The sequence below is a fragment of the Anopheles gambiae genome, chromosome 2 (assembly GCF_943734735.2).
Source record: "Anopheles gambiae chromosome 2, idAnoGambNW_F1_1, whole genome shotgun sequence".
NCBI lineage: Eukaryota > Metazoa > Arthropoda > Insecta > Diptera > Culicidae > Anopheles > Anopheles gambiae.
In genome coordinates, this window is record NC_064601.1 from 69,338,289 (window position 1) to 69,355,382 (window position 17,094).

The following is a 17,094-nucleotide window of genomic DNA, read 5'->3' on the forward strand; positions in this document are numbered from 1 at the left end:
GATCCAAGACAGTTCAAACACCAGTTTAGTTCCCTCGCCCTTTCTCGTCTCGTTGTTACAGGCAATGCTAAAAAATCTGGGCATTTATTTATGTAGTGTGGCTGTATTTTACAGACCTTGCAGTTCTGTATAGTGCTACTATAAACCTTTGAGATTGCTGGTTTAGCCTTGCCGCCTCTGCTCCACATTGCTCTAGCTCGTCACATTATCGAGTGATGAACTTTAGGATGGCAAATAGTTCGAGAAACTCTTTATGCTCGAGTGTTCGCTTGCAAAGTTTTCTTGTTTCCGAATCGAGGTAAGAAATCAGAATGTGCGTAATTATTTTATTACTTGTGTTGTCAATTGGGTGTTTCATATAGACGAGAGCATCTACATGCGTTGAGCATGTTGCAACCAACTCACGCAACCCTATAGCCGATTTGCGAATCAATGGCTTTAGTTTTACAAATCCGCTAATGTGGTGTTCTATCATAACATGTGGGTTTTCAAAACGCTCTTTAGCAGTTTCCACGCCGATGCAAACTTATTAGAAGCAATCACACTTGCACTTAAAACGCCTGCCGTCTTTCCCTCTTATGCCTTATTAAAATGATGCAGCTTCACTGCATCTGAGTCACATGACCGATTCATCAGGTCCATAAACATGGCCTTAAATTTTGTCCACTGTTGGTGTTGGAACGGATGTTATTGTTGTGACGGCCTTAACTGACAGCGGATTGTTGATGTTCGAATAATTCAAACATCTATGATTTCGAATATTGATAGGTGCCATCAGAGTCCACTAGATGGCGTATAGAGATATCGTGGAGAATAGATCGTGGAAAAGAGAAGGAACTCGGATAGAAGAAACCAACCAGCTCACCAAAAACGGGACAAATTGGGGCTAGGGTCAAAAAGGGTCAAACCAATTTAAGCGCGCTCAAAACACTTAACGATTCATTCGCAAAGGAAAAGCCAAGACGTTTTTAAAGTGTAGAAAAAAACAAGTCTCGCTATATAAAACTTCGCAAAAGCGATCGTCTCAACAGTTGGTATGAACTAGTGTTGGGAATTTCGTTAAAAAAGGAACGGAACGGAACTAGTTAATTTTTCCAAAAGAATGGAACGTGAACCTGGGGTGCAAAAGAACCGACCCAGAGCTTAGAAGCCAAACTGTTTTCCGGGGTGGGGGGGGGAATGCATTTATTATCTAGCATTTTTAAAACTTTTTAGATGCGACGACCATTTTCGGTCAAAGCCTTCCTGTACCACTCATAGACTTGGCTATCAGTAACTTATTAAATGCCCATAGCATGATAATCAACCCAGCGTATGGGGGCACGATCCATTCGAGGCTTTTACCCATGCCGATGTTATTGAGTGGTACGAGTTAGCGATTGAACCACGAAATTGACTAATTATTTGAATTTCACTTACTATTTAAAACAAATAGTTTTTTTCACAAAAATCGTTTATACGATCACGGCACTCAAACGGTTGTCGAATGGAACAGAATGCTTCGAATCGAATGGTCAAATATTGGAATCATGCCGAGTGCCAAGATCAAATGGATATCATGGCATAAAAAATAAATACATTTTATTTTTCGTTGTTCATACTCGCATATTATTATACATATTTTCCAACCCGTTCTGCCATATGAGTGCAGATTTTAATTTTATAATAGTTATTTGTCTAGTTAAGACAACCTTAATTATAACAAAAAGTATAATAGATGTTACAAATTGCGCCATAATAACAAATGCAACACCATTTTTGGTTTCGCTTAACACAATTTTTATAAACGATACGCGACGAAGTGCGATGAATATTCATGTGAGCTTTGGAGAGTGCACAGGCAACACATACTGAGTGGGAGAAAGAGTGAACAGATATCTTGCAAGCAGCAAGCAACAGCCGGACAAAGCCGTTTTTTTGCAAAGAACGGAACGCACGAACGATAGCACCTTGCTAACAATATTGAAGCGGCAAAGACCGGAACGGAACGAAAAGAACGAATTGAACGGAACGGAATGAACAGAAAGAACGGAATGAACGGAAAGAACGGAATGAACGGAAAGAACGGAATGAACGGAACGGAATGGAATGAACGGAATGGAACGGAATGAACGGAAAGAACGGAATGAACGGAACGGAACGATTTTGTACAAAGGATCGGAACGGAACGGCCTACATAAAGAACGGAACTTTTTTACTAGGTTCGGACCGGAACGGCCAACACTTGTATGAACCATCGAATGTGGGCATCGGAATCGACAGGTCGGAAGTGACAGAAGTGCAGGCGATATTGAGTGCTTCGTAGCGATTCAATGGTAAACAATTCAAGGGCTACTTCTATGGCAGTAGCAAGTTTTCTGAAGCTTTCATCGTGCTTAAAATAATTTTCCGCGTCAGGGGGGAGTTGTTCCAAGATCTGATTAAACACCCCATGTTGAGGATTTTTCAATTTACTCAATTCCCGTAAATTCACTCGACTGATGGCTGATGTAAGCTTGGCAGCCTTTAGCTCAATTTAGAAAAGTGATTGGTGTTTCAGTCGTAACACCTTTAAAATAGTGACCTTCTCTTGGATTTCTTCTTCGGAAAATCCCTTGAATCCCTGGGACTCCATCGAAGAATCGTCTACAAGTGTTGTCGGCATTTGGGTTTAGCGAAGAAAGGGCACGACGAGTTTTGTTTCACTTCCAGGTAAGTGAATTTTACTTACCGATGTGGAGCCACAACGTACCTGGTTTTGCTCTGACCACCAGCTGAATGACGCACTGTAGCACCGAGGAGAACCTACAACAATCTTAGCTGGGGGGATTCACACACTTGCACTGATCTCACACTTAACTTCGGTTTCGACGAATCACACGCGACTAACTTTCAGTATCCGGGTATCCGTACCCTTGTTTCTGTATCCGAATGACCACCTGTAGGGGGATATTACAAGTAACGAGCGGCCTACTCCGCGATTTTTGGTTTGGGGAGGGGAAGGAAGGGTACCAAGCGGCTATCGGTGGAAACCACTGAGTAACCTTGATGAAAGGGTAGGAGGAAACCGAAGGCGGAACGCGCAGAACCGCAGGACACCGAAGAACGTGTACAAGTGTTAACCTTCGGCTACCCGTTAAGGATCTTAGGCGATTTGTACACTGGATAATGCCAGAATGAAGAAATTCAAAAGAAATCAGACTTTGAATGTTTGCTGTGTTAATCTCGAAATACAATTTATTTTACAATAGGTGTGTACTAATCGCCGTCATGCTGCTGTAGCGATATGCAAACAGCACAATTACAAGATTACAAGATTACAAATGGTGGGACGCATTACATACGTGGAACGGTTAGTGTCAACACGCAAGGCGACGGACAGAAAACGCCATCAGTCGGCGCGTAGCCCAAAAAAGTGTATCGCGGGTTTTATACTAATTTGTCAACACATGATATGAAAATATTTTAAAATACTTTTTGTTTGTTCCGTTATTATCCAATTTTTTTGTGTAATCTCCAACTTCTTTTTTAACAGTGCTAGTGAAATTTATTTTTGATGTTTATTTTGGAAAAATATGTCTACAAAAGACGGCTTGCAAAGTATGTTTGTTTTTTACGAAATCTAGTCTTATCTTTCTTAACGTTTCTTTCTTCCTCAGATCCGTAAATGACCGTTAAGTTTGAAAATGTGCTTGTCGTGGCGATCGCTTGCAAAGAGAAATTTAATTAAATGAAATTTATAAAATTTAAAAAGAGTCGCGTTCACAACGAATACATTTTTATTAAAAAAAATAAAAAAATACTGCATTTGACAGTTCCTGAAGTAAATTATATTGATTCGACTTTGATCTACCAAATTTAAAACCCGCGCATCTCAGGCCGCGGGGCCATGGGGATTCTCAACGCTCATTTTCTCAAGCACTCATGAGTGCTTTTGAGAAAAACTCGTTCTCAGCGTTTGTCGAATCGGAACAAAATCGGTTTTGAGAATCTTTAAGAATCTTTGAGAAAGTTGACGATGCAGCGATCGGCTAACTGAAATATGGAGAATTGCGCTATTTGTTTATCGGAAATCACTTTGGAAAATGTATTCAATGTTTATAATTGAAAACGTTAAAAAAATATGCGATTAAAAACTGTTTTTCTATTTAAAGCTCTAAATAAAGCTTGAGTGTCTATATCAGTTTCTCAGAGTGAGAAAAAACTGACGACGGCCACGGGCTTGAGTCTGAGAACAAGTTTTGAGTGCTTGAGAAACTTAAATGAGTGCTTGAGAACGTTTTCTCAGCTGAGAAAGCCCAGTGGCCCCGCGGCCTCAGAATCCGCGTAACTCGGGAACAGACCGTACATTTTGAATCATTTGCGCAGCTTCATTTCAATGCGCTCAACATTTGAACACTTGAACACTTCACTAAATGATAGCACCAAGCGCCTAGGACTTAGGCTGACACACGCGCGGCTGCTCGCTGCGGATCATTGAGCTGTACTGACGACCTGTCACACAAAGAGAACGAAATTTTCAGGCGAAGGGTAGGTAGAAACACGCTGTGGAGATCCGGCCCAAGTTTGGATCCAAAGTCCGTTGTTTTCGGCTGAAAATAAAAAATGGCGGATGGAGCACTACCGCAGAGTGCATGCGACCTCTTGCTTGCCTTAAAAATACGCGAGGCGCTTTTACGATAAAGAACGCCCCGACAGACAAACTGAACGAAATTTTCAGGCGAGGGGTAGGTAGAAACACGCGGTGGGGGTCCGGCCCAAGCTCGGATCCAAAGTCCGTTGTTTTGGGCTGAGAATAAAAAATTGCGGATGGAGCGCTACCACGGAGAGAATGCGCTCTCCTGTTTTCCTTTAAAATACACGAGGCGCTCTCGCTGTAAAGAACACTCGCTCGCGCTGTTTCATAGTATTTTCCTCATACCCCTTCCTTCCCGTTTCTTTCGGCTTGCGCAGCGCTGAACTGGTACCCCCTCCCACTTGATTCCAGCGAATTGCGCTGCGCTGGACTGACACCCCCTCCCGCTCGTTTCTTTCGTAGCGCGCTGTGCGCTTTCCTTCACAAGGACTTGGTGCGCCCGAAACAAAAACTTTATACATCAAACTTTGTAGATATTACAGGGTTTTCGAGGATTATATAGACATGTTCAGCGAGTTGTAGATTCGTTCAGACATATAATAGACTCTTTCTGCGAGATATAGAATTGTTCGGATATTGTCATAGACTTGTCTGACAGTGCTATAGAATTGTTCGGATGTGTTGTAGAATGAAGAACCGAAGCCCGTCTATATGTACGTGGCAATGTCAAACGTCTATGTCAAAGATTGATGTATGTAAACAAACGAGTACATACTCACGCAAGAGCGATTGGATTGTAAACCAATTTTAAGCAAATATTTTGCTAATTGTCCCACGTTTTGTACATTCTGTGCATCTGTAACTTTGGTTCCCATTAGTGCGCATAACAATTCTAAGGTAATTTAATCGAATCAATCAATGGTATGCGTAGGATTCGCTGATTAAATTCAGGCATCACGCTGTTTCTACACACATACCATCGCATTTACATACTATCATCGTGCTTCTATTTTAGGTTACTGGTGCGTTTCGGTGATTCCAAACGGATTTGTAGACTAACAAATCTAGCTCAAATCAAAGGTGGTAAGCAACACTCAGCGACGTGGAGGGACTAAACCCAAAAAGCTTAATAATGATCAGATTGCCGCATTGCAAGGTTGGATTGATGACAATTGCTCTATTTCGTTGAAAAAAATATCCGAAAAGTGTCTACGGGAGTTCGATATTCATGTAGCGCCATCCACACTCCACGCGTACATCAAAGAGTTCAACTATTCTCTAAAGCGAGTTCAAATCATACCCGAACGTCGTAATGCAGAGTCTAATTTAGAGGTGCGCCAGGAATATGCAAATAGATTTACAGAGTTGCAAATGGAACTGTACTCAGATACTTTCATTTTTCTGGATGAAGTAGACTTCAACGTGTCGTTGCGAGTGAATAGAAGCCGTTCAAAAATAGGTACCCCGGCAACCCAAACAGTGGCATCAATACGGTCACGCAACATTAGCATATGTTGTGCAATGTCGCGCAATGGCATTTTAGCACATTCTTCCCGAAATGGAGCTTTCAACACTGAAGCGTTTGTGCAATTTTTGGAAGAGATTAAAATCAAAATAGACGAGAAGGAAATCGAGAATCCAATAATTTTTATGGAAATTGTGCATTTCATAAGTCCCGTCAAGTGCATGAGTTTGCTGAAGCTAACAACATTCAGATAAAATATATACCACCATATTCACCGTTCCTTAAGCCCATCGAGAACATGTTCTCCAAATGGAAAAACACTGTCTGCAGAGCGCGTCCTACAAATGAAGATCAACTGATGGAGGCTATCAGAGAAGGCGCAACTCTTGTAACAATAGAGGATTGTAAAGGATATTATAAGAATATTTTAAAATATATTAGGAAGTGCAGCGCGGGGCAGGCAATTGTGGATTAGGGCATTTTGCAGGTGATGTTATTTTCATATGTGATAGATGATATTATGTAACGAATTGAAATGAATTATAATTTTGTTGAGCTATTTGTATGCAAGTGAATGTTGATTAAATGTTGAATTCTTGAACCATATATAGATTGATTTTCTTAATACTAGCATTCTGCAATGGATTTTTTGAACATTAGATACAGTGTCGGCTAGACAGTGTGCTCTATGGGATGGTCTTGGATTGGATGAACGGTGCGTTTGAACATGGCGCAAGGATTGTGTGAACAACGAGCTTGAGTATGAAAAACGAGCTTGCTGTACTGCGATCCGGGTTTCCTGGTGTCTGTATGTTTTGAGAATAGAGAACTCAGGGCTCATAAAGAAGGCACTTGTGTGCTAAATGCAGGTGAGTATTTGGCAAAAAGGTGTTCAACATGTTCGGTGGCTGCCTCAAAAGGATGTTGCATATCCTTTGCGCTGTCAAGGGGTTGAGGAGAGTATCATGAACCGAGTGACCTGTTGGACCAACGTACATCATCAGTGGTTCACTGTACAAGAAGCGTTAACTTTTTCGCAAACATTCGGCATTATACTCGTTTTATTTTTTACTTTAAACACATTTTGAGGGGTTCACAACAACTGTACACATATTATATATGGTTAACACGTTAGTCCAGCCCGTAAAGTCTTTTTAGACCGTTCGCAAGGACAGAGGAGGCGTGGTAGGCCCAAATTGAGGTGGCTAGATGGCGTGGAGGCGTCCGCCATTAATGCCGGGATAACGGACTGGCAGACGAAGGCGCAAGATCGTTAGCGGTTTCGGACACTCCTGAGGAAGGCCAAGACCGCAAAGTCTTCAAATCCGTTTGGGATCACCGAAACGCACCAGTAACCTAAAATAGAAGTACGATGATAGTATGTAAATGCGATGGTATGTGTGTAGAAACAGCGTGAGGCCTGAATTTAATCAGCGAATCCTACGCATACCATTGATTGATTCGATGAAATTACCTGTGAATTGCTATGCGCACTAATGGGAACCAAAGTTACAGATGCACAGAATGTACAAAACGTGGGACAATTAGCAAAATATTTGCTTAAAATTGGTTTACAATCCAATCGCTCTTGCGTGAGTATGTACTCGTTTGTTTACATACATCAATCTTTGACATGGACGTTTGACATTGCCACGTACATATAAACGGGCTTCGGTTCTTCATTCTACAACACATCCGAACAATTCTATAGCACTGTCAGACAAGTCTATGACAATATCCGAACAATTCTATATCTCGCTGAAAGAGTCTATCATATGCCTGAACAAATCTGCAACTCGCTGAACATGTCTATATAATCCTCGAAAACCCTGTATAGAACTGTTATTGCAACTAAAGGGGCATTTTCACACATAGCTTCACACAATCTTGCCACAAAACCACACACATTATTTATGTTGCGTCCAGCAACAAAGCTCTTTCTTTCTTTCGCGAATCTAAAGTTGAAACATCAGTTTTCTTAATTCACTTAATTTCATTAAACTGTATTAAAAATTCACTGAACTTTCTTCTCTTGGCGCGATGGTAGAAAGAGGTCGATTTTCGTCTTCGTGCCCGTTTTAAAACTTCACGCAAACCCGATTGCGGTCATTCCACTTAATTTGCGCAGGTTCATCCGTTGCACGCGAAGCTCCTTCGGGAAGAACCATTCCTACTCTCTCTATTTCGCCCGTGTTTGTTTCGCCTGTGCTACCTGTCCCTCTCTCTCACTTCACCACAACGCAGCTGTCAAACTAGAACCGCTGTTGGTAAACAACAATTGATATATAAAAAAAAAGTATTCGTTTTTCAAGCAGCCGCCTAACAGCGTGGATACCGTTGTTTATGTCTAATACTACAAAAAAAAACATTGAAATAAAGCAGCGCAAATGACACAATTAAATTCAATGATGAAAGATAAGCGCAGCTTCATTTCAATGTGCACAACACTTCAACACTTAGTGAAACTTCCTGCTGCGCAAAGCGATCGAAAACTTCTCAAACTCAAACTCCAAACATATTTCACAGCCCATGGCTGTGAAATATTTCGCATTCAAAATTGTTGCAAATTTATAAATTTATAAATTTATATTTCGAAATTTTCAGCGCTGAAATTTTAGGATTGAAATATTTCTTCGATCGGAATCCAAGCGTTTTCCCTGACATTTCTGCTCGCTTTTTCGATCGCTTTTGGCGGAAAGCGATCGAAAATCCGAGCTGCAAAACTGCTCGATTTTGTCGTGCGGGGACGATTTTGTGTGGTGGCAAGAAAGGGAGCGCAGAGAGGAACACTCGCTGCACTACTGCGAGCGAGACACCGATACCAGCATTCCGCTGCGAGAAAACCAAACTGAGCGCGCAGGCTGAAAGTGAACACACACATTCACACCTGTGTAATTGTGTAAGTGCAAAAACAGTGTATAAACCAAAACACGCTCGCGCCTCTGCGTAATTCCGCGTATTTCCAACCGTCCCCTGCTTCAACATGCCCCTTGCCTGAAAATTTCACATTTTTTTATTCTCTTTGCTAGTAGGAGATTTTGTGTGGTAGCAACTTTTCTTTTAAGGAACTTTCGTTGTAGCAGTGCATGCGAGACACCGATATCAGCACACCGCTGCGAGCAGATCAATCTGAGCGCGCTGGCAGAAAGTGAACGCATACGTTTACACATTTGTTACAGTTTTATTGTCAAAACTGTGTAGAAACCAAAACGCACATCCTCCGGTTTTACATCGTTTCCCCTTGTCTCTACGCACCCTTCGCATGTAAATCGCACTCTCTTTGTTAGTAGGGTAGTGCGTATCAGCTCACACAATACCTTAGTGCATATCATCCTAGGTACTTTATTCGCGTGCATGTGTAAGTGCGTATCAGCTTACACGATCCAACCTAAGAGCAGTGCAGTGTAAGCAAGGGTGATGCAGACAATTGGCGTGTGTGTAGAGTGCTTCGCATGTTACATTTATATCATTTACGTGCGTATCGGCCTAAGCGAATTTCTCCGTGTGCGTGTGTAAGTGCGCATCAGCTTACACGATCCCACGAAAATTAGTGAAGTTCAGGGCAAGTGTAGGTAGTTCGTGAGTGCAATTGCGTATTCGCTTTCACTAATTTGAAATTATTAACACTTGCGTTAGTCCAAAGAACGATTCTTTTCATAACCTCTATCGTGAATGTAAATTACCCCACAAAAAAAAAACGATTAATGAAAACTGCGCTCGAATGGGGTATGCAATACTACTCCGCGAGTGATCATTAACGTTAGCGTACAGGGTTTTACAATTGATTGTAGACTTCCTGCACATTGTTTTTAAATCGTCGCTATTGACTTTTTACCAGCAGCATTGTTGACAACGCGACAATTTAAATTTAATCAATCATTTTTAACGAACATTTTATAAAAACATTTAACCACCAACGGCGATATTCAAACTCAAATTTAAATTATTTTCTTTAACGATCATTTCTCGATGACATTTTCTACTTATCTTTAACTTTACCGACACCCTTAACCGTAGAGTTGGCAACCAGATTTACACACGTAAATTGGCAACCGGCATACCCGGGTATTCCATACATTTTGACGTATAGAATTAACGGTTTTCGAAAATAAGCAATGCTTTCTATCTATCTATGAAATAAAAAATGCATTGTTTTACAATCTATCGTCTAGATTTTCACTATACTCAGGATGCTTATTATCTTTATATTTTTATATTAAATTATCACAAAATTTATATTGTATAATATTTCATTACATGCCTTTAGCTAGTTTTTCTTTTACTTGATGTATCAACCTATTTGGTAATACCGGCCAAACTTCGGCCAAATGTCGTGTGTGATAAACGGCGCCGATTAAAGGACCTCGTTAATGGTCAAAATTATTTATTTATTATTTAAATGATTTAATAAAACAACTTAATTTAATGCTTCATGAACGTTTATACCCTGTAAAGTATAAACAACGAATAAGTAATGAACAAAATGAGATCATTACTTGTGCTCGCTCGTGATTCTTTATCTAGACTGTGAGCTAAAATACTTCATTCGCCAATTTTGACTAACACACCATACCAAAAGTTCACTGTGATTCATCATTTTTTCACTGGTGCTTTCTCCCATGTGGTGGTTTATTCGTTCGGTGTGTCCTAAATTGAAAATCCTGGTTGCAAATATAGCGTCAACATCGAAATTTTTTGCTTCCCAAATGTAAGTGTACACAGTAAGGGATGCTCCTGTGTATTTACCAAATACCTCGTTTGAAATGTGTATAAAATTGTTTTTACTTCAGTTTCATTCCCATATTCGAATGCACGAATATTGTGAACATTGTTTCCTGCTTATTCCACTGTACGTAATAGCAATAGCTTAAAAAACAAGTATGTTACACTATTTTCAAATTTACTTTGGTGTAGATAAAATGACATACAGGGTTTCGAATCATATAAGGGAATAGTTCAACCACTTAGGGGAATGTTGCAAATCGGTAGGGGAATGTTGCAAGCAAGCTGTGGATGTTTGCAATCACTTAGGGGAGTTTTGCAATCGATTAGGGGAATGTTGCAAGGGTACTGGGGAGCTGTCATCAGACGGTGGGTGCCGGTGTAAAAAGCTTCGAATTGATACCGATGATGTTTTTTTTAAAAACATCGTTTGGAGTTGTTTTCGTGTGGGATTCTGCTGTACACATGATAAACTAAAGAAATCCTGCTGCGGAGCCATAATTAAACATGATAAGTTAGTTAGATTGACGAAAATATTTTAAGGTATTTACAGTGGCACCCACAGTCTGATTACAGCTCCACAGTACGCTTGCAACATTCCCCTAATCGATTGCACAACTCCCCTAAGTGATTGCAAACATCCACAGCTTGCATGCAATATTCCCCTACCGATTTGCAACATTCCCCTAAGTGATTGAACTATTCCCTTATATGATTCGAAACCCTGTATTTCTTTCAATTTAGCAATGGATGAAACAACAGAATGGTTGTCTGCAACAGATTTCCTAAAACTAAGCCAGCAAGAGCAAGAGGAGTACAGGAGTAGGTTTATATCAGACATGATAATTAGCGATAGTGGAGATGAGGACGAGAGCCAATTTACATCGAACGATGCAGATCAGGAATACGCAATTGAGTTTTTGGAAGATTCTGATGAAGAAGGATGAATTTTTCGAGCCCACTTAAGAATATGCATATCACGCGAAAAATGATGTTGTTTGGCTGAGTCAACCACCAAACCATCGTAGAATGTTGGCTCATAACATTCAACGATCGGAAAAAGCAGGACCAACGCAACAAACAAAGGGGCTTCATAGTTTGTCAACATTCAGGATGTTAATGTCTCGTGAAATATGTGACATCATAATTCACGAAACTAATGCAAAAGCTAAGATATGTTTCGAACGTGAACGTGCTGCTCATCCAGAAAAGCAACATCATGAATGGAAGCCTGTATCGTCCTCGGAATTCGATGCATACTTAGGACTATTAATTCTGACCGGTGTTACACGATCTAATCGAGTCAACATCACTGATCTTTGGAAAACAACATCGCATCCAATGTTTCGAGCAGCAATGAGCCTTAAAAGATTCCGGTGGATATCCCGCTTTATAAGATTCGATGATGGAAACACTCGCGCCGAAAGAAAGAAGAGCGATATAGCTGCAGCAGTATCGAAAATGTTTGATATATTAAATGCAAACCTGCAGGCCTGTTACGTTGCTGATACAAATGTTACTGTCGACGAACAAATTTTTCCTTTTCGTGGAGGTACTGGGTTTACCAAGTACATACCATCTAAACCAGCTAAATATGGTATTAAGGTTTGGTGGGCTTGCGACTCATGTACATCATACCCTATAAAGGGTCAAATTTACAAAGGGTTAGCACCATCTGGCGAAAGGGAGCGCAACCAAGGTGAACGAGTAGTAAACGAGCTATGTAGTAGTTTGCGAGGAAGTGGTCGTAATATTGTTTGCGACAACTTTTTCACAAGCTACATTTTAGCCTTATCTTTGGCTGTTGATTACAAGCTGTCCATGTTAGGTACGGCCAACAAAAAAGAGTATTTGTTCCAGAGGCGTTTTCTAACTCCAAGGGTAGAGCTGCTGAATCCAGCATATTCAGATTTAGCAATAATGTTACCATGTGCTCATATCCCTACGGACAAAGAGCGGGTAATTTTTATCATGGTGTGCGTAAAAATCTAGAGTTAAGCGCCGATGGAAGATTTCCTAGGCTTTAAAAAGGGGGCGGGAACGGGTACCACGGTTCTCTCCCGCTCCCATACAAAATACACGGTGCGCTCTCTCAATGCTCGCGCCCATGCGCGAGCATCCTTTCGTGTGCTTGTGTTTGTTTCTTTCGTGTTGCGCCGTGTGCGTTTTTTTCTTTCAGCGATCGCTCACACTTGCTGCGTATTTTTTTGTTATCTAAAGCTAAATAAAAAAAAAACACGCGTAGATATTTTTTTCATCACTTTATTCAAACATTTACATAACTTTACACGATTTCACACATTTACATACACAAACATTTACATTTACATATCAAACTAAAATAAAATCGATCGCTCCATCGATGCAAACGTTGCAGTGGCCGAATATCTGCGTAGATCTTTTTGTACACGTTGATTACTGTAAAAAGGTAGGAAATGAAGCTGCGCGATGTACATAACATGCATTACGTATCATTCGCGCAGCTTCATTTCAATTCGCACAACACTTGAACACTTGAACACTTTACAAAATCATAACATCAATCGTCCAGGACTTAAGCTGACACACGTGAGGCGGCTCGCTGCCGATCCTTGAGCTGTACTGACGATTTCGTGTGGTAGCAAGAACGAGAGCACACAGAGGAACTTTCGGTACAGCAGTGCAAGCGAGACACCGACATCAGCACAGCGCTGCGAGCAGATCAAACTGAGCGAGCTGGCCGAAAATGAACGCACACATTTCTACATGTGTAACTGTGTTAGTGCCAAAACCCCAAACGTCCAAAACGCGATGAATGGGTAAAACTATGGACCTGAGATGGGGCCCTATCTCAGTACACAAACTGGTACCCAAAGGCAGACAATTTTGGACTTATTTTTTGAGAGAGAGCGAAAAAGCTGACGCTTTTCCCTCTTCTCACACTCCTCTCTAGAATTTCATTTGTATGAGTTCTAAGAGAAGGGGAAAGGGGAGGAGATGTAGCAAGTAAATTGTATTGATGAGAAGAGGGGAGACACATTCATTCACCACCAGTCACGCGCTAATACCGAGAATTTGATATTGGCCGGTGGTGTTTGGGGTATCGGCGTTCCGTGTGGACCACGGATGCTAAATGGCATTGCTCTGTATATTTCCGTACACTAGCTGGTATCGCGAAAGAATTGGTTTAAAATTAACAGTCGTTAAAAATTAACCAGAGTTGTTAAAAATTGCTAGAATATGGCATCGCGAACGCATTGAGTTCATTTGTTAATTTTAACGACTGGTCCTATGCCGTCGTTAAACAAACGACTGTCAAGAGCGTATGCGATACAAATTAACAGTCGTTTAATTATACTGCTCGAATTTTTTCCCCGTGTTTGCCTATATGCGATATCGAGCAGTCGTTAACTGTTTTGACGGTCGTTTATTTTAACAGGAATGAACAACAAATGAACTCGGTTAAACCAAAATGAACTTTAAACGACTGTTAAAAAGAGTTCATTTATTCGCGATGCCGGCTACTATCTCATTGCGGCGGAACCTTACAAATGTTATTGCGCGGTCGAGTAAGGAATCGCGCATCGGATCGATGGAAGAAGGGAGTAAGAACGAGGGGGGAGAAGAAGAAGCACAGAGAAAAACGCTGCACATTCACTCATACATTCTTACAGCAGCAGGCAATTCGCGAGAACATGAAATCGAGAGAGTATATTTGAACGCTCGCGAATGATTGCAAGCAGGTGCGGTATAGAAGATAGAGCAAGACAGCACAGTTTTTGTTCAAGCTAGGTCCAAAATGTTTTCTTGGGACTGTGTCGAAACCAAAACGCGCTCTCGTCTCCGTGTATTTCACACCGATTCTCCGCTTAACTCTAGGTTTTTACACACACCATGATAAAAAATCCCAATCGTTGTTTGTAGGGATGTCCCAGAAAAAAACAAATCGGTTGTGTTACTATCTATGATGCATTATGATACGGAAACGCAAGGCCCAAAAAATCCAACAATGATTGTAGATTACAATAAGTTTAAAGGAGGCGTTGATAATATGGATAAGTGCCTTGGTGAGTACACTACTAAACGTAAAACTAATCGGTGGCCTCTAGCCTTTTTTTTTACAACATTATTGACTTATCTGCATTTGCGGCCTACCTAATTTATAAGGAGAATAATCTTGATAACCCAAAACTGTCGTCTGTTAGATGCTGTCGCGGTCGCTGGTGTGCGATGATGAGTGAGGTGTAGTTTGTGTTGCTCTCCCTGTTGAAGTGTTTAAAGTGGTGAAAAGGTGTAAATAGTGTGGAAATTTTTGTTACACATGACGACTGAATAACAGGACTTTGATATGTAGTGAAGTTGTATCGAGAGACGATTGAAATACTCTTGATTTTAATTAATTTATTTTGTGTTGTTTCAGTAGCTGTAAACAGTTTCAATGTGTTAGTGAACTGTACGAACGAAGGAGGATCTCCTGAAATAGCGTATAACGTGTATTAGTATTAGTAGTAAGCAAAACGGGCATCGATCATTACTAATACACTCGGTGTGCTGATGAGTGTTTGTAAACACTCGTCATGAGTTGCAAGAAATGTATAAGACCGGTGTTGATTAGTGACGACCCGGTTACATGTATGGGTATATGCCATGGTCAATTTCATCGAGCTTGCACAAGGCTTACTAAGCCAGCGGCTAAGATGATTAACGACATAGTGAACGTGAAGTATTGGTGCGATGATTGCTTGGAACAAGAAGGCTCAGGTGCATCAAAATCCGACGAAATGCTAGAAATCAAAGCGATTTTAGAAAATATTAAATTGTCAATTGTTGCTATCGAGGAGAAAATTAAAACGAGTGTGTGTGAAGTTGTTAGCATTGGTATTACCAATATGCAGAAATCTTCGATAGATGCTATTGAAACGAAATTGGCCAGTAGTGTTAGTGATGCGGTTAACACCGGCATCTCTAGCATTGAGAAAAAATTAAATGCAAAAGTTGCATGCAATATGCCACAAAAAAACTTGGTAGAAAAATCTGATGCAACTTCCCTTATTTTGCAGGATACTGAACACACTGATTCAATAGGTACAACAGAATGGACAACTCTAACTCGTAAAAGAAAAAGGACAAATAGTGGAAGGATGGAAACTCCTAGAAATACCAAACTTCCCAATGTCTCAAAAATAGATAATCAAGTAAAAAACAATACTGGGACTTTAATAATTATACCAAAGATAGATCAAACTTGTGACAAAACTAGAAGCGACATGAGAGCGAATTTGGATCCAAGAATACATAAAATAACAAATTTCCGTAATGGTAAGCCTGGTCAAATTATTGTTGAATGGGCTTCACAAGAAGGGATTGACCATATAAGAAAAGAAATACAGACATCTTTGGGTGAGAAGTATCTAACTTCCTTGCCAACTAGAAAGTTCCGTATTATCGGTTTGTCGGAAAATTACAAAGAAGACGAAATGGTAGATCTCATCAAAACGCAAAATAATGGCTTTTCAACAGCGTACATCAAAATGTTGGGAAAATTTGAAAAAGCTGACTATAAATACAAAAAGTATAATGTCATAATTGAGGTGGATCACGACACAGCAATTTACTTAGACAGAGAAAAAAAGATTAATATTGGATTTGATAGAGTCTACATACACGAATCTTTTCATATCATGAGATGTTTTAAGTGCGGACAATTTGGTCATAAGAGCACAACATGTGATAATGAAGAAACTTGTTCCAAATGTAGTGGTAAACATAAAACATCAGATTGTAAGTCGTCATCTGAAAGCTGCATTAACTGTTCCACCCAAAATATGCAAAGAGGATTAAAACTGAACACTGCTCATTCAGCCTTCAGTAAAGAATGTCCCACGTTTAAATGGTTGAAATCAAGAAAACAGCAATTGAGTAAGTAGCAATTGCAGAATAAACAAAGTAAGAACATACAGATGTTATACATGAATGTGGCTGGATTGTCGTCTAGTCACATAATGTTGAATCATATTGTACAAACAATTCAACCTTGGTTAGTGTTTATAACCGAAACACACATTGTGGAAGCTGAAGCTTTCGAACTGAAGTTTGGAATTCCTGGATTCACGGCAATTTCATGCTTATCCAATTCTCGACATACTGGAGGTGTGACTATATTTATAAAAGAGTCAATAACTTACAAAATTTTAATTAATGAAGCTCGCGATGGAAACTGGTTTTTATCAATTTCAGCGACAATAAGTAAGAAATCATTCATATTTAGTCTAGTGTACCATTCACCAAGTTCTAGCAATGCCCATTTTGTTAATTTACTCGAATGGTGGTTTGATAAATTTCTTGATCTTGGAGAAGACAACATTCTAATAGG

The 17,094-nt window shown here is 40.2% G+C and overlaps 1 protein-coding gene and 1 long non-coding RNA gene across 2 annotated transcripts; one reads left to right on the forward strand and one right to left on the reverse strand.

The window, feature by feature from the left end:
* Nucleotides 1–7,050: 7,050 nt before the first annotated feature.
* Nucleotides 7,051–8,291, reverse strand: LOC133391933 (uncharacterized). The gene is made up of 2 exons (XR_009765359.1): nucleotides 7,495–8,291; nucleotides 7,051–7,376 (listed from the first exon to the last, which is right to left on the reverse strand). It is a non-coding gene; the product is annotated as an uncharacterized LOC133391933 (long non-coding RNA).
* A 7,068-nt stretch (nucleotides 8,292–15,359) lies between these two features.
* On the forward strand, nucleotides 15,360–16,794 carry LOC133391519 (uncharacterized). Its single transcript, XM_061646194.1, has one exon. It carries the CDS (start codon nucleotides 15,419–15,421, stop codon nucleotides 16,646–16,648), a length of 1,230 nt encoding a protein of 409 aa, XP_061502178.1. The 5' UTR covers nucleotides 15,360–15,418; the 3' UTR covers nucleotides 16,649–16,794.
* Nucleotides 16,795–17,094: the final 300 nt, after the last annotated feature.